We start from the raw sequence: 19,089 nt of genomic DNA on the forward strand, positions 1-19,089 counted from the left end.
ATTACTAGAATTTTGGCTAGCTCAGGAATTCTGGGAGTTGAAGTCCACAAGTCATAAAAGGGCCAGAGTTCCCCACCCATTATAGAAGAACAAAAGAATCTGGAATCCAAGTATCTAAGGCATTTTCCTGCCATATTATTTCCCTGCTTTTCATCATCTTAGCATCTGTAACAACGGTGTTGATGGTGAGGTACCTACGGAGACTTAAGCTTCTGAAAGTGAGTTTCCTTTTATATTCATGGATTCATAAGGAGGAGATGCATAAGATCCCCAGGAGCCATTTCCTGAGGTCACTGAAATTTAGTAGCAAAAGAAGATAAAAAAGGAGCTCGATTTGCTTGATATATAGGTCTGTTTGTTTGTTGTACTGTTTTTCTTTTGTTCCCATTTGAGGAGATGCAATCATTAAAGATGTTAATTGTAACTTCTGTTGCATGTGTTTATTTTTATAAAATGTAAGTTTGAATTTAACATTGGCCTTTGAGCCAAGTTTTGTTTCAATAATATTGAAAAGGTGGAGATTGTAAGTAGTTGAACAAGGCAAAAATTGCAGATAACTCTTGGACAAATTAGTTATACTGAAACTATTTTCTTTTATTTTCCCTTTTTGGGGGGATATCTTTTTGCTTCCAGAAACCAGCCATATTTCCAAATTCATCTCTTTATATATATATAAACTTTTTGAGAGCCAGTTTGGTAGAAAAGGCATCATGCTAGAAACTGTAAGACTATGAATTCTATTCCACCTTAGACACAAAGCCAGCTGGGTGCCCTTGAGCCAATCACTTTCCCTAGCTCTAGAAAGGAGACAATGGCAAACCATTTGGGGGGGGGGATTGCCAAGAAAACTGGAAGGATATGTCCAGGCAATCTCTGATAATTTGATACAATTGGGAGAAAACACTTCTAACCTTCAGTACCTGCAATTCTTATGGGGGGAAAAAACCACAGTTAAGATTATTGTATCTTGTACAATATTTGTAAAATAAAATTGGATTTTTTTTCATTCTTTAGATTTTGTATCAATTCAGGAAGATGGGAAGGAAAACTGATGTACCCCCAAAAATGATTTCACAAATTAAGTCATTTACTGAATGTGTTTAATTTTAACAACCAAAAAATTCTAACAGACTAACAATGCACATAAGTTAAAATTTAATTATCACTTAGTGATAACAAAGATCAAGTTGATTTACATGGAAAAAGAACATTTACAATATGGTAATCCTCATTCACATTGTTGATACCGCAATAACACCATTTTTTTTTAGTTTTCTTTTACTTCACAAAAAGGCGGAAAATTGTGCTTTGTTAAGAGGCACTACAAGAAAAAATTCTTTTTCCAAATAGATATAATATGATGAATATTGAATAAATAGACATATATGCATTGTAATTCGCTAAAGTTCTGGCAAGACCACAGGCGAAAATGCCCACAGATTCACTTAAAAGAATCACTGCAAAATTGACAGTGAAATTTAAAATAAAAAGGCAAGATTCAGCATTGAAAAAAATACCTACTAAATTTTTGGTTGAAGTGTTGTAGTTTTTTTAAAAAAAACACCAATGCTGATGCCATCAAAGAGATGAATAACCTTATGAGAGATTGACCAATATTACATATAAGTACTGATTTCAGCAAAAGTGTTTCAGAGAAGAAACTGAAAAGATAATTTGAAGGAAAACATAAACCAGCGCCTTCTGAAATGTTGATTAAAGCTGCAGCATACTACAGAAATAAAGTATGAAGAGTTAGCAAGCCAACATTTTTTAAGGATATAGAAAATGGGCACAGCTACAGATTTGTTGATGTCAAATACTGATTTTGGAGAAGCCCCTTTAAAAACTTTTAGAGGTTACTGAGCAGCTAAAATTAGCTTGTATTGCAACATGTCATCTCCCTGTTACATTGTTAATGCTTTGAGTAATATCTATACAGAGGTTTGTTTTAATGACTGCCTTTTATACCTTTCAAATATATAAATAGTATTAACAGTTATATATTACAATGCCTGTGCAAGAATATAAAATAGCTTTCCAAGTGATATTTGCATGAGGTCTTTGTTAAAAGTTACAAAGCACATGTCAAGAACGAAGTTAGAAGTCTGCAAAGCAACCTAGACCCATTAGAAAGTCATACTACCCTTTCAAAACTATAATGTGGACAAGGAACTGAAGACTGCTTGTATCAGAACCATGGCTTCAAAAATTGGTTGGAAACTATAGTAGATTGCAGCTTTAATGCTTATACTATTGAAGAGTCAGTCAGCATTAGTTCTGCTTTATGTAATGGAATTGCTATGCTAGGTCACTGGGAAAAGGTTTCAGTTAGAGTCAAGGAAATGACTAAACAAAAATTGCTTGGCTTTTTCTTACTGCCTAGAAGTGCAGCAAGTTTAGAACATTTGTTCCCACAAACTTTGCCACACACTACATGAAACGCATACCTTGGGAGACTGCTGGCTGAAAGTTTTGTCTTACTGAGATAATGAGCCTTATGCACAAAGCTCCAAATGTAGTACAGCAATAATAAAACAAAAACAAAGGAGGTATGAAAGGAAATTCAGCGCTGGAGAACTAACAGACTCTGACTGACTAATATGTCAAACATGCCCAAAATAACGGTGATTCGCTTTTTTAAAAAAATCATTCGTAAAATCTTTGTTGAAAAGCAACATCAACATATATAAACAACAATTTTCCTAACATCAATATCAGACAAAAACTAAAGGAGCAAGGGAGGAACTGCAGCTGCACAAGTCTCACTGAAATTAATAAAAAGTGGTGCAACAACAATGTAGATGATTTGCACATTTGAAAAACAATACCACTATAAACTGTGGCTCAATATAAAAATCCACACAATAAATCTTGTAAAGCAACTGCTCATGAAGACTTCATTAAGAGATAAGTCTACTGTGCATCGAACTTTCACTGATAAGTCCATGAAAATCCATCTGTTTGCTACAGAAATAATATAGAACAAAACATGCTCTGTGAATTTAAATGTGCATTGTGTACTAAAGTTTGTTTAGAAGTTACTTGGCTTAAAATTATTTTTAAGGTGCCCTGATTTTGTCCCTCATCTTCTCACTCCCTGTTTTATTATTTCTGGCAGTGTTGATTTAGGATTTTTTAAAATGCATACCTCAAAAAATTACCCCTCAAGCTGCCAAAGTGGAAGCCATACTAATAATTTAAAAAATCAGGGATAAACATAGAAAATAAATAGATATTCAAAACAGTAACCACACCCTGAGAGCAGGCAGCAATTTATCTAAAAGCCAAAGCGACTCATTGTGAAGTGGTTTATATAAACAAGACTCATCTTTTAACGAGCTGATTTCACAGTCTATACTTTCTGATTGTAAAGTTTCGTTACATCACATGCAGATTTCATATATGTATATATGTGTGTATGTGTGTATGTATGTACGTATGTATGTATGTAAGTGGATTATATATATATAATCCACTTACATATGGTGCATATTATATACACACCACACATCTGCACACTGTTATTGTTTCCTTCATAAGTTGTTTCTTCCTGTAACTTGCTTACTAGAGGATCCTTTCGTAAGTGCAAGATTAATAATGATGTAATCCTATGTGAATTACAATTAACTGTCTCAATAAAACATAAAAAAGTGTAACACTCAAGTGCCTGTTACAAGGGAATGTCTGATTGAGTTATGCAAAATAATTGTTCAATTTGCACATATTCTTTGCACACTGGAAAATTCCAAAACACTTTTTTTTCTGAAAGAAGCAAAAAAAAATTGGAACCATGTATTGCTTTGCCTGTGATATTTTCACATTATCTCTGCTCAGTCTCTAAAGTAGTTGCTTTGTTTTTTTCTGAATTCTCTTCTTCAGTTTCCACTTTGTACATTTCCTCAGAACCCTCCTCACTGTCATTCTCCTCTGACTCAGTCAGCAGCTCTTCATCTTTATACTCTGCCACATCCACCACTGTACCCAAGTGCTCTTTTAGTTTCCCATGATGCTTTACATGGTAACGCTGGTTCTGGAAGAATTTGATGATGGTATGCTTGGGCAGATCCAACTGGGCAGATAAAGTGTGGATGGCCTCCTGGTCTGGATATAGGCCAACGTCATGGATGAAACTCTGAAGGATACCCAAAGCCTCTAATGAAATCTTAGTACGGGATCTTGGCTTTTTTGTAGATGCATCTTCTGCAGATGGGGGTGGAGCCTCTTCTCTTGGTGGGGAGTTTTCCTTTGCTGGTTGAGATTGCTGTCTATGAAGCACCTGCAAAACAAATAGATTTATATATTTAATAAAAAAATATGTTCACATAAATCTAGCTCATTGTTAATCAAATTGGTATCTTCGTATTTATCCCTGGTAGTCAAATATTTATATAGGGCAATATGAGCAGAGAATTGAAAGAATTTTGTTAGGCTGATGAAATGAAGACTTACTACTTCTGATTTACAGATCAAATATATTCACTAAAACACATGGGATAAGAAAAATGAAACCTTGAGTCAGAAGCAAAAGCATATTCAAAAAATAAGAAATTATCCCAGCTCTGCTGGGTCAGAGGAGGCCATAATGTTTTTGAAAATTAAATCTAAAGCTAGATTTTGGTTCTAGAGAAGAAGGATCTTTGGCATTGAGCTTAAAATCCGAGGATAGTTTTGTTGTTGTATCATTTATACCACTAATGGTACAAGAACCACAATATAATTTTTGTTTTCATTTTTTTCCTTTTAACACTCAAACGTTTAGTTTAGGTGTATGTATGTATATGAATAAATGTACAAAAGAGCTGTGCTGAATCACAGAAAATGTCCATCTGTTCCAGAATACTATTCGTGCAACAGTTCCAATTTACAGAAAGCCCTCAAGCAAGATATAAGCAACCAGTATCCAGAGACAAACTGCCTCTCTCTGATCCTGGTGGTAATCAGGTTGACATGTTAGCTCTGAACATTCTAACTGCCGCATTCTATGATTTCTTTTTAATTCAATTGTTTCCCAAGTATATGGTGAAATTGTTCAATTGTACAGGATTTTTCATTACTTTTCACATTTTTCTTCTGCAGCACTTAAATTCACAAAGCAAATTATGGCAATATTTGCAATGATCACCAGTGCAGAAACAGGGAAAAATATGTTTTATAGAGCTTATGACCCATTATGTCAAGTAATACAACAGTAATAAGAATGGAATAAAATGTCACAACTGGAAATAAATGTCCCAGAAGTTTTGCACCATCACTTTTCACCAATGGGTGGTCCAGTGATGTATTAAGACAGAAAGAAAGGGAGTCAGGAAAGAAGGTAGACAGGCAGGCCGGAAGGCAGATTTCAATTCTAAAACTTAGTTGTTGCTACAAGGTAGGTCATACTCTCTTCAACTTTAAGGGCAACATAGTTAAGTATATTACAATTATTTTATTCAAAAATGGAATTGACGTCATGTGCTAAAATTAAGAGAACTTCCTGGGATGGCCTGACATTTATAATCTTTCTGAAGGCCTCAATGGGGTGTACTTATTTTTCACATGACTGCACTTACTTAAGATGTCTCACCATTTCCATTCAACTATATTTAAAGACCAAGTTAAGTGAAAATACTTCAACTGCAAGTAAAGCATGACTATCTATTTCGGTATTTTTCTCTATATTTGACCGGTAGAAACCCAAACCAAAGTTATACACATCTGCAGATGACAGTTCAGCCTATCGTGGTTATTGATGATAAAATAAATAGAATAAAATAGAATTTTTTATTGGCCAAGTGTGATTGGACACACAAGGAATTTGTCTTTGGTGCATATGCTCTCAGTGTACATAAAAAGACAAGATACATTCATCAAGAATCATAAGGTATAACACTTAATGATAGTCATAGGGTACAAATAAGCAATCAGGAAACAAAAAATATAAATCGTAAGGATACAAGCAACAAAGTTACAGCTAAAGAAACATCAGAACTGATTATCAATTGTTTCCTATGGCTATTTCAGGAATGAAAATTGATAAGCCTCCCAGCCAATGTATTTGATGACTTATACTGAAGCTTTATATTCTAAACAGTAGCACTAATAATTTGACATAAAATTATTTATCTAAGCATGTTGGGTTTCTCCCACCCCCATTTCTAGACTGTTAATTTCAAGCCCCCCCCCTCTCCCTGTTAAAAGAGAAGAAATATATATTAATATAATGCTGTGGAATAAAAGATGAGGGTTCAACTACCCATTTTGCTTCACAGACTGAAAAATGTCTGCTTTCCTCTTTTGGTATCAGTTACATATTTTTTGGTGGCTTGTATTAAATCAGAGTTACCAATTATTCTGAACTTCAGCATTGTTATCAAGGAAAGTAAGTCAAATTTCTTACAGCATGTATAAACAAGAAGCAAAAGTGACAGTTGTATCTGAGCTGAATCTTGCATCCACTACAAGTTGTCATTGATTGAGTATAAACAGCAAAGCCTGAAAGGACTGTATAAAAGCGGACTGTAACTTAAATACAATGTATTGTTTATAAATAGGTCAACTCTCTTCATTTATTTTTAAGTAATTTAGGATTATAATTCAAACATGGCTTTGATTTTAAGCTTTCTACTTTCACTCCTCCCTCTACCCCTTCATTAAGCACATGAGTTTTCTCTGCAATTGTGACCATCTGGAAATGACTTCCTATTTTTTCCTCAAATCATTTCCCATCTCCTTGCAAATCTGAACTGAAACATGTTTTCTACCCTAGCCACAGGTCTCAAATGTTTCTGTTTCCCTAATGCATTTCCACTTTAATGTTAAGGGAATACTGCAACCATACGTGTACATAAACAACAAGCACAAAACTGTTTTGTTTATTAAAAATTGACTTTTCTTAGGTTTTAATTTTCAGTTTTTAAGGTATTAACTTATTCAGATAGAAAATGTACCGATACCTAATATGATGAAAGCTGACTTTAAAAAGATAAGTGACTCCTATTAAATCATACAACACTGCAATATGTTTAGAAGGCCACAATGAAATCCAGCTGGGAACCATGTGTAAAAAATAACAGTACACGCCTGCAGGGAAGGAAGTATGATATGGAATGATTACATTTAGGAAAATATATAATGTTGTATATCATTATGGGAATGATCTGTATTAGTTGTAATAAACTAAGGCAGTGGTTTCAAACTATATTCCTGGAAAATCTGTAGTTCCTGGTAAAGATCTTTCAACTTCCTCAGTGAGAAGGTTGGCAAATAGCTGGAGTCATTGCCATTTATTTATCCACCATAACTGATTTTCTCTGCTATTGATAGCTAATAAAAAATATTTACTACAGAGTTGATATTTGCACAGCATAGCCTCTGCTTCCACTCTTAAAAAGCTATCTGTTGTGTGAAAAAGAAACAAATAGAATCTTCTCAATCACATTATTTTCTAATTAGTAAAATCTTTCTTACAATAAAATCTGTTCATATCTACCCAAAATTTTACCAACTCTAGGCTCAAGGCTAATTTTTAAAAAGATTAGCTTTGTTACATTTATGAACTTTCCTAGATGACTGGAGAAAGGAGTCACATTTTTACATTGTTTACATCACCAAATACCTCCATTCTTTGCTTTACCACATGGTTGCTTATTTCCTTTAAAAAAATAGTATTGTTTTGTACAAATGTTAAGTTCTCATATATCTTTATAAATACAAAAACTTATTAGCTGTGTTCATATTAATGCCTGTAATTTCTGTAACTATTATTTGTAATTATGACATGAAAGCTACTTGACTTAATCACAACTTTCATATTTCCATTTGTTGATGTATATTATGCTTCTTAAATGATTGTATAGACTATGAATCATTTATGAAGTAAGTCCCACTCTCATGGGATATAGTGAAGTCAGTCACTATTTAGCCAGACTTCTTAATAGATTAGATGGGAGAAAAGGAAACATACAGAAAGGAGTGCAGTAATGTTATTTTTAAAAATACTTGAAAAACCATCCTCCACTGCCTTACCTCCTTCTTTTCATAAAAGATTATGATTAATATATCATTATTTATATATTAATAAATACCCATATTTATTAATATATAGAACTATAATATTACACCCGAGAGCCAGTTTGGGGTAGTGGCTAAAGCATCAATCCAGAAACCAAGAGACTGAACAATGGCGGATTAGGGCTCACTGGTGCCCTAAGCACTGACAAATCTTGGTGCCCTCCTCCTTTGTACATACTGTTCAAATCTTCATTGGTTTTTTTTTTCTTTCTCAACTTTGTGGTGCCTCCTTTTGGCCTGGTGTCATAAGCATGCGCTTAGTCTGCTTAATGGTTAATACCACTGACCATGAGTTCTGTTCATCTCCTGAGTTACAAAGCCAGATAGGTGACCTTAGGCCAGTCACTTTTTCTGTCTTAGGAAGAAGGAAATGGCAAGTTACTTCTGAAAAACCTTGCCAAGAAAACTGCAGGGTCTTCAAGAATCAGATATGTTTGAACAGAAGGGGAAAAAATACACCCAGTTAAGACACATTAATATTCCAAGAAAAATCTCCCTTTCTCTCTCTCTCTCTCTCTCTCTCTCTCTCTCTCTCTCTCTCTCTCTCTCTCTCTCTCTCTCCCTCCCTCCCTCCCTCCCTCCCTCTCTCTCTCTCTCTCTCTCTCTCTCTCACACACACACACACTTTTCATTTCCAAAGTGGTTTCTTTTGCATTAGGAATGGATACTACTTTATTTGAAATACTGTGTTCAGTGGCCTTCAAAGGCATCAAGATGAACCACTTGGCCTTTTAAGTTTCATTATCTTTTAACAAACTGTCATAACCAGGTTAGCTTTTTTAAAACTGGGTTGCCTGAAATTTTTAGTTTTGCTTCTTACATGTCATGTCAGCATATTGCCACCAAATTTTGAAAGTAGAGAAAATTATTAACTTTTTCAATAAGCACAGTCCTCAATTACAAAAAAAGGTTGAAAGTAGCTTGAACGTTTTTTGAATGACTTCTACTTAAGGTTTCTTTTCTTAAGACTTTCAGGGTGAATAAGGTGGTGACTGGAATGAAAATGAAATGAAGGTCTATTTTCTGTGGCTGCTCCAGCTGCAGAAAGATCTTCATAGGAGGAACAGCATTCTTTCAGAAACATATGGCTTACTGGTTAAAGTTATTATTTTCCTATATCTAGTAATGAAGCTGTTGACTTAATTTTTTTGTTAAAAGCTTTTGCACTCTTAAAAACTCTGAGTGAAAATAAGTCATGATGGTATACAATAAAGCTATAGTGACTGAGGAAAACCTTTTGTGGAAGTAGATTTTACAAAAAAAAGGGAAACAGTATGTACATACAAGTGCACACACAGATACAACCATGTATCCAGTTCTTCCTATATTTCATAGTGGGCATGCTCTAGGTTGCTTGTTTTATCTCATTGTATTGCTTTAACATTTGATTGCTAAATCAGATTGAGATGTGTTATGAAAAAAGTATATGAATGTTTTAAATAGAAAAATAAATAAGAGAAGATCTTTTAAATGCTGCCATTTCCAACTTTCCCTTAGTGCTAGGGAAAGCTTTGCAGATTACAGATATTCTCAAAACAAAAATTTGCAAGCGCTATAAACATATCTTAGGAGAATTAGGAGAACAGTTTATCTGTAGCCAGCAATTTATAGAATGAAGATAATAATAACAATAATGTTTTGCTAGATATTCTACAACTTTTAATGCAATTGTAACTTGGCTCTATGGGCAATCAGATCAAAATTTGATTTATTAGATGGAGAGTCCTGCCAAGGCTCTAGAAATTGCTAGAAAGCTCTATTCCTGAATATTCCTAGAACATTGCACAGCATGATCACTTGCACCTGTGCTTGTTTTTCCTTTCAAGAAATGGCTAAAGTTGATTTTGCCCTTTGTCCTTTGACTTAATAATCAGGAACTTCATAAGGATATCAAGATTATTTTCTTGAAGTTGGAAGCAATGGTTTTACACAGTAATGCAATGAAACAAGATTAAATACAATGATTTAATTCTATCACTTTTTTGAACGACACAGTAACCTATGGTTACAGTCTCAGGAAAATTCAAATCATTATTAAACAACAACAGCAACTAAAACCTATCTATGAAGTGATGACAAATTACAGATAACAGATGTTAGATTACATTTTGACTTCAGGCAGGTTTAATATAACTTGGCTTCCTTTTACAATTGCTAGCAGCATGTACTGTTATGGGCAAGGGAGTTAAAGTACTCAATAAATGAAGACCGTGTCAAAAGAGATCAATATGAGCGTGTAAAATGGTAGGAAGTCTGATAGATAGATATAACTTTCCTTTAATATTGTAACTAAAATGCTACTGGCATTTTTCATGTATTGCCTTTTAAAAGATGGTTTAATAATTGCTTCAGAAAACAAACACTGGTATCATAGAAAATTGAACAACTAAGGTGTGACATACAATAAATTTAATTTCATCAATGAAGGATTTCTGTGTTGGGATTATTTATTTAAAATGCCCCTCCTCTTAAAATGTTGCTTTCTTTGAACAATATTTTTTTTAAAATCAACACTTTTCCTAGGTAATTTTATATACTAGAATGTTCAAGGGATTAAATTAATTTTCTGCAAATGTTACGTACTTGAATCACAACAAATAAAATCATTGTTCAATATCAAAAGGGAATCATAGCTTAGTGTAGGAGTATATACTTTGTATTCAGTTGATTTCAGATTTAATCTTAGCATTTGTTCTTAAACAATAAAATTGAAGATTAAGGAAAATGCTTTGCAGGAAACATAGTACTGGCCACAGTAGCATCCTTGGATCTTGATAGTTTCATTAAATGATGAAAGTTGTTTCAGATTGCAAGATCTACTCCTTTTGTACAAGTGTCTAATGTTGCAATGCACAAACAAAAGCAGCAGGGCTTATGATACCATATTTTTGCTCTCACCATTCTACAACCCTCCCTCAATCCTTCCTGAAGATGCTGATGAGTGTTCATAATTTTCTGGGTAAGTCATATCACTTGTAAGATAACATGTCAAAGGTAGAAATTACATGTACATTCGGACACCTAATCAAAGCCTGATTTTGGAGCAGTAAACAACCCTAAATTAATCAGGCCAACAATCTTAATTGGTAAAATAAATTAAAAAATAGATTGTTAAGTATCTAGGACCCTAACCCTAACTCTTGGAAGATTGCTCAGTTCATTTGCACATATCTCAAAATAAGACATGGATTTAATTTAATGCCCATCATCTATCCATGCTTACCATTTCAAAATCAAATCTTGAGAATCACCCACTTTTATTTTCCTTCTCTCCTTTTTGATTTGTTTAACCTTGTGATCTATTGAAGAGTTGTCAAGAAGAAGCAAAATGAACATTGTTACCTTTCATTGACCTAAAATGGGTTTTGGATTTTTTCTAATATCAAAATAGCTACCTTTTTCCTGGCACCTTTTATTTGCAAAAATAAAGCCTTTTAATCCTGAAGATAAAAAGATACCTTACCTTTGCTTTGGAAAATAAAGTCCAATTAAAACTTATTTTTATTTGAAAATGTTATATAGCATATATTATTGGTCCTGAACTTCAGGTGTAGTAAATATGGGTCTAATTCAATTCAAATGTAATTATCCAGGCTGCAATCCATACTTTAATGGGCTGAGAAACAAACTTCCCTGAATATTGGGCCATGGAAATTATTAACTTTTCTTTTTCACTGAGCAAAACTTGAAAGGCATAAGCAATTATGCCTATTGGGTCCAATTATCCTCCAACAGTTGACTCTTGATTTGCTCCTATTTCAGGTACCCTCTGTTGCTCTTGACACTTGCTACTTCCTTCCCCATGTCTGTTTCTTAATCTCTTGGAGACATTTAAGTATCCACATCATAATTAAAAAGGTAACATCATCTCAATGGAGAGGAGTTATTCATGCAATACTTACCTATATTATTAGAAAATATTGTTGGATAACATGTATTGATTCTTATATATAGGTGAACTTTAACTAAAACAATAATTACTAGTTTGTACAACTGATGAATGGAAATGTAGAAAAAAGCACCAATTAATTTTCCTTGATCCCACTGCACATGATAACCCAATTATATTAAGAGAAATCCATAATTAGTGTTTATTTAACTATATTGCTGTTCACACATTTTAATAATATGTCTATATATAAAACTTTGCAGAAAATACTGTTTAAAAGTTTTAAACATATTTCAGATACATTTTAATGCTTTAGTCTTCCTTCCAAAGTAAAATTCATATAATTCCAGTTGAATCATGCCCCTTCTGTTGGTTGGGCTTATCCATCAGGAAAAAATATTTTAGACTTGTACAAAAGCTGTGTTGTACCTAATATTAAAAGAAACATAAGGATGCAAAATAGTTGAGAGTCAACAATAATCATCAATGTTAAATCAAATGGCTGACCAGTCAAAAGTTCACTGAAATATAACCATTTTAAAGGTCTTGAAGGATACACGTATCTCCAGCATATTGCACCATGGGAGCTGTTACTCAGAAAAGCTTTTTAACCCATATCCCTCTTGAAATGTTCACACTGGACAGGCAGACTTATGCTTGGTAACCTGCTGTCTTATATATGCCAAGGCTGAGCCTTATACATAATAAACATCATTTCGAACTGGACCCAGAACCAATATATACAGTGACCTTAATATATGTCTAATTCTACAAGAATGGATGATTGCCCCAGCCCATAATCTGGCTGTTGTATTTTGCACCTGCTGCAGCTTCTCAAACTTTGTTTTACTTACAGCAACTAGACAAGTAAAATTAAATGATGAATAAATTATTGAAATAAAGTTATACACAGCATTTATATTTCCTATCAATGCTATAGGTTACATTCAGATTACTGATACTGTTTTTTTAAAAAATATAAATGCTATAATATTGTAAATTTGTTGGGATTTAAAGGTCTTGCCTTTGGATGATTAACTAATTTTCTCAATTTGCATCCTCTGTCCTATAAAATGTACTTCCCTGTTTTAAAACTTGACTTTCCTTTTACTGTTTCAAGAATTTCTAGTTGATAATATTTTATATATATTATCATTGTTCTAAGCATCCAACATATTGTAGACTTAACTCTGAAAAAGGTTTCATCCCATGTCTTTTTATAGTTTTGTTGTTCCTATTCTGCAACCTTCTTTAAAATACAAATCATACTGGATGCTTTTAGATTATTTTGGAATTAGTAGCAAAAGAAATTATCCCACTTTTTCCATAAGGAACTCTGCTAGGGACTATTATACAGCTAGAAATTGTTTTGCATGGATCCTCTGATTCTAAGAGAAGACTGTTTATATTTGCTCATTTTGGATTTTCTTTATAAATTAGTTTACTATCTTCTATTAAAATATGAATTTGTCTGATTAGCTCTAGCCACACTTATTTAAGTCTAATGTGTATCTTAAGAGAGCATCTTCTGAAATACAGAGGGAAGGATCATAGCATTTTGCCCTCTTGCTAAAAGTCAATTTGTCACACGGATATCAATACAACCCTGGCAGTACAGTACTAGGACTATTGGAATTTGATTCCTTTGGTAGAAATATAACATTTGATTATTTATTTATTCATTAATTTTTGTATTTATTTATTTTTTTTTGTATTATTTATTTATTTATTTATTTATTTATTTGATTCATTCCCAATTTGCCAAATTAGCCTTGCAAAAGCTAGAATTGTTTCTATAACAAAATAGTGCATAATTTCACACTCCCTCTAAAATGATAACTCCTTTATTACTTTTCAAAAATATTTAATTACTTCCATAGTATATGTACAATGCCAAAAGGAATTTGCATCAACTGTATAGAAGCTTTTGGACCAGAGAAGTAGGTCATCAAAAGGTTTTGAACTAAAAGCTGTTACATTCTACTGATATTGTATTGATTATCATAAATTTTTAGGTTTTTGTTGTGGACTCTTTTATATCTATATATTTATGGTTTATGCAGCTCATGTAAAAGTTTTACCGTTATAAAAATAAGCCAAGTTCCTATGCGCCCTACAGATTCTGCTTCTCCTATACACTTTCTTATTCAAGCCGGTCACATTATGCAGGTCACATTAAATTGCTAAAACAGCATTTAATTTCACCATTTTGCCATATATTAGCACAACACATAGTCCTCAGCCTTTTTGGATCATGAGCTAATTTGGAAACTGGAGAAACAGTTACAATATGTCTTCTTTTCAGGAGCTGCCTACTGTAGTTAGTTAGAACAAATAATTTGCTACAGAAATTGAGAAAGAGGTTGAACTTGGAACTCAGATATCAAATCACATACTTAATTTCCATAGCAGAAAAAAGTTAACATAGTTAACAAGAAAAACTGGTGTGGATCAGAGAAAAAGTATTTATTTATTTAATTTAGAAAATTTATTTGCTATATATCTCGTATCCAATGACTCTGGGTGGCTTACAGCATAAATCGCTTAAAACTAAGTCTGAAGTAAAGAAAAGCAAATACTCCCTAAAACGTGAAAAAATATTAACAACTATCAGCCAAATAAGAAGGCAAGTATTTTCAAAGAAAGAATTTAAATCTTAATTCTAAACATCTCTATAGTGACCAAAATAAGTTTCAGCCAGGCACAAATTGGGACCGATCCACAAATATCTTTACATAGCTTCATGAACATGGATTTTTTTTTCAAAAACCTTATGTTTTTAAATTTTTACTCATTTTCTAATTCCACTTCAACCTTCTCTGTCAAGGGATAGGTCTATGATGAAATGGAAAAGGAAATCACTGATGATATGAACTCTATTTTGTAATTCACAGTTTTTCCATACTAGGAAAGACTTACGCATACACTGTTGTTGTTCAGGAATGTATGCCAATTATTGCATTTTTGTGTTCAGCTGTAACTTGTATAGCTGACAGTGCCAACATACATAGTCCCTTTATTATACACTGAATTCTTGCTCATTTTTTTCTGCAGTTTGTCAAAAAAAAACAACAACCAAGAACTAGAGAAAAATATTAAGAGTTTATTTATTTAAATGTATATGTAGCATAGTGATGCTTGCTCAACTGAAAATAAGGCTTCACCAAATAGGGAGATTAATTCTTTGAATTTGTACATTATTCCTGGTGAACTGCTAGAGGGAACAAAGTATCAGCTCATATATATTTTCTTATGGGGTTCTGCAGGCTTCAGTTCTCTCATTCTGACTCTTCAACATCTATCTGAAATTGCTAAAAGAAACACTACTGATACCCATCAGCATGCCTCCTTCCCAGAGAAATTGTGGAACGTGTGGAGACCTTGTCCATAAACCATTTGGCTCCCTGTTTATTCCACTTTAGATAATAATAGGTTAATGATTTAGGAGATCTGTTGGATTCATGGTTATTGCAGGATTCACAGATGAAGACTGTGGCTAATGGATCCTTTACACAACTTCCATTGGTTCCTCAGCTGGCCTTGTCAGCAATAACTCAAGTCCTCATCATTACTATTCTAAACTATTTCAATGGCCATTACATGAGGCTGATTTTTGAAGATTATTCAGAAAATGCAGTTAGTTCTTCTTCTTCTTCAATTGTTGACATTATTGAAAACTGTGGCTTAGTTTGTTTCAACTCTTTTCTTTTATTATATTAGTACTAAAATAGATTTGGCTTCTGCTATGCTTCTTGTCCGCAAGTAACTTTGATTTTTTTTATTCTCACTTTTTTAGTAACCTTACTCAATAATTTTTTTCCCCAAAGGATGCAAAAATATGTGGTTGCTTGCATTTCCTCTACCCTACTTAAAGACAAGGAAGGCCTGAAGTCAGTCAAACCCACCACAAATTAAGTTATTGCTTCTGAAAGGCACCACAATGCCAGTTATTAATAATTGGAGAGAAATATATTTTGATTTTCTGCCCCAAGCAAAAAGAAATAAAATTTTGGACTACTATATAATTTATATAAAATATGAAGGTAACATACAGTCCTTGACTTATTATCAAAATTAGAACCAGAATTTCTGTCATTAGTTGGTCTGGTTGTAAAGGAAGTCATCATGAGACTAGATTTATGACCATTTTTACCATGATTGTTAAGCAAATCACTATTGTTAAGAGAATCACATGGTTGTTAAGTGAATCCAGCTTCCCCAATTGATTTGGCTTGCCAGAAGAAAGATGGGAAGGTTGTCAATCATATATATGACTGCAAGATGTTGTAACCATCATAAATGCAAGCTGGTTCCCAAACACTCAAATTGTGATCACATTATTGCGGGGCTGGTATGATACTCATAACTTGAGAATGGATCATATGCCAGTTTTTTCAAAACTGTCATAACACCAAACCATCATTAAATGAATGGTTAAACTAAAGGGCAACCTGCAATGCTCTTGGTACCTAGATTTGGCAATTCTATTCCCACTTAATTTTTTTGGTGATAAACATTCTCAAATCACCATTCCTTCTGCCAGAAAATACTTCCTTTGCACTATATATAAGGGTTTGTACTGTACTCTTACATCCAGTTTTCACATTTCAGCAATAATATCCTGAGTATTAAATGCCTTATTAGTTGTCCTTCATTTCAGGTAAGGGAAAATAGTTTCCTAAAGGAAATCTCTAAGGTCAACTAGCAATTAACTGCAGAGTCCTGATTGAATATACTATTGACAGCTCTCATATTAGGCAGTTTCCTGTTTATTAAGCTTTATAGGTTACCAGGTGCCAAGACATTAAAATGTCAATAATTTATTAATGCCAGATTATCCCTGTTCCCCCTCTTTCTCTCAACAAATGCTCATATACAGTATTAAGACACAATGAAATTACAGAAATCCACATGCTTATCTAAAATGCACACACCAATAAATATATCTGGGACTATCCTTTGAAATCTGTCTTTACCATCTACAATCTATGTACTAATTTTATATATTGATAACGCTCCACCTCACTTAAAGGAACAATAGGTGAACCCTTACTACAATCTAAGCATGGGCTCTTCAGAACACACATGCACTCTAGAGTTTATGTAAATTCAGGAACTATCTAATACAAAAAGAATAGTTTCTAACATTTTAGAAGTGAATCTTTAAATATGATTCAAAAGCTGTGGCTTAAAAGCAGCAGAGTCAACAAGATCTTGCTGGTTTCATCAGAATGATGAAAGAAGGATTGCAGGATCCCTCTGCAAGCTGTGTGCTGTTTGGGTGCATGGAATACTACAATGCAAATACAGGAGAAAAGTAAGCGTGCATCATGATATCACAGTTCTGTTTTTTTTCAGTTTTTCCCCCTCATTCCCACAGATGTGAAAAAGTAACCCATGGGAAGAAGGCTACAATTTAATTGTACATGGGATCCTGAAAGACAACACACTGATTTTAGTGTGTGTTATTTTAGTGATGTTTCCATCTTCTAAGAATCTTTAAATAATTCAGGATTTTTTAAAAAGACTGACACAATGCAATTGCATTGTTCTCCTTTAAAGTGAGCTATATTACATGCCACAGCTGCCACCTTTTTGTCTCTCTAAATTTAGAGGTGCTTAGATGAAAACACACCCATATTAGCTCTCACTGTCTGGGAATTAGCTCTTTTAATTTGATAAAGAGTTATCTATATCAAACATAAACATTTACTAAGAAAAAGCTGATTTTACTCCAGGGTATTAATTTTTCATTTCTCCCACCAACATTAAGCAGACACTAAGTTAGATTTAATTAACAATTTACAAGAGAGAATTATTTAAGGGGATGTTCACATATTTGGCATTGATGTCTCAAAAAATATAAAAAGAAAAGTATTTATGAATTTAATAGAAAAAGCATTTTAATTAAATGCTGTCAAAGACAATTGCATTAATGATTGTGCACCAAGGAATGCAAGGCTAGCCAAGTATATTTAGCAAACAGGAACTAGGCTTTGGAGGGCCATTATTTATGCTTCCGCAGCAGCAGCGAGTCTAGGTCACAGTGCCAAGTGAAATCAGTTATGTTATCAGAACTGGTTATATTTATTGATGATTATTACAAATTTTAAATCCCAGAAGGCAAATATTTGTTACTTTCAAAGTGACAGAAAATTACTTCCTGCTAGTATAAAGGAAAATACAAGAGAAAATAAAAAATAAATATTAATAAATATTTATCACTTATCTGTTGGAGGCTTTTCATGAACATATTTTAAAGAACAAATGGAAATATTACCATATCTCTTCTTAAGTGTTTTAATCAATTAAAGGCATTTATTGTTCAATAAACAGTTGTCATAAATAAGCAAATAATTATTCTGGTAAACTTTCCTTAATTATTACTGGGCGTTCAAGGGTAATCAAGTAGCATTTTAAAATCTGCACACCGCTGTAAGCTCATGCATTTCCTGAACAATTATGGAAGAGCACATGTTCTAAATTTCAGTTACTACCATTATGCATGCGATAGTAATAGAATGGGAGGGAATCCACAGTGTCCTCCACATACAAACACAAATAAAAGAAATATAACTTGATATTCTTATATAATCACATGCACACACACACCCTCAATAGTCTATCAACAGTTTGAAGTGAAACAAGATGACACAGTGAGTATGAATATTTCTAATATATCCAAGTAAAAGGTCTGTTCCTAGGCGCAGCTTCTAAACTGGGATGGAACTCAACTGAAGCAGGTAACTGTTATCCAATACATTTACAAAAGTAGTCATTACCTAAAATAACTAATACTTTTCTGCTGACAGAATAGTTGTAATTCTACAGTAAACAAAAGTAGTAGTTTCTCCATCTCAAATTATATACCCTATTTTTATGGCTTTCCACATTTATAATGAATGACTTGTACTGCCTTATATGAAATTCCACAAAATCATAGGTAACTAAAATATATGGGGAAAGCAATTTTGTTCTATGCAGTCTGCAACTTAGCTCTTGCTCATTTTATCAGTAACAGTTGAAAAAAAGCACAAAAGTCAATTATTTGTTCAGCTTCTTACAGCACTATAGCTATTAGAAAATGTAGCAATGAAAGCAAATACAATTATTTTACCTATTACAAGATTTTATATGGAAAATAGTGT

The 19,089-nt window shown here is 33.2% G+C and overlaps 1 protein-coding gene across 4 annotated transcripts in view; it reads right to left on the reverse strand.

Annotated features, from left to right (window-relative positions):
- Positions 1–1,101: 1,101 nt before the first annotated feature.
- The window catches only part of SATB2 (SATB homeobox 2), a 139,749-nt gene continuing 121,761 nt past the window's right edge, over positions 1,102–19,089 (reverse strand). For all 4 annotated transcript variants that reach the window (XM_081934814.1, XM_081934815.1, XM_081934813.1 and 1 more), the window contains one exon: positions 1,102–4,276. In XM_081934814.1, the coding sequence (XP_081790940.1) occupies positions 3,821–4,276 (456 nt within the window). In that variant the 3' untranslated portion in view covers positions 1,102–3,820. The remainder of the gene's footprint in view (positions 4,277–19,089) is intronic.

This window comes from Natrix helvetica (genome assembly GCF_964273705.1).
Source record: "Natrix helvetica genome assembly, chromosome: 1".
NCBI lineage: Eukaryota > Metazoa > Chordata > Lepidosauria > Squamata > Natricidae > Natrix > Natrix helvetica.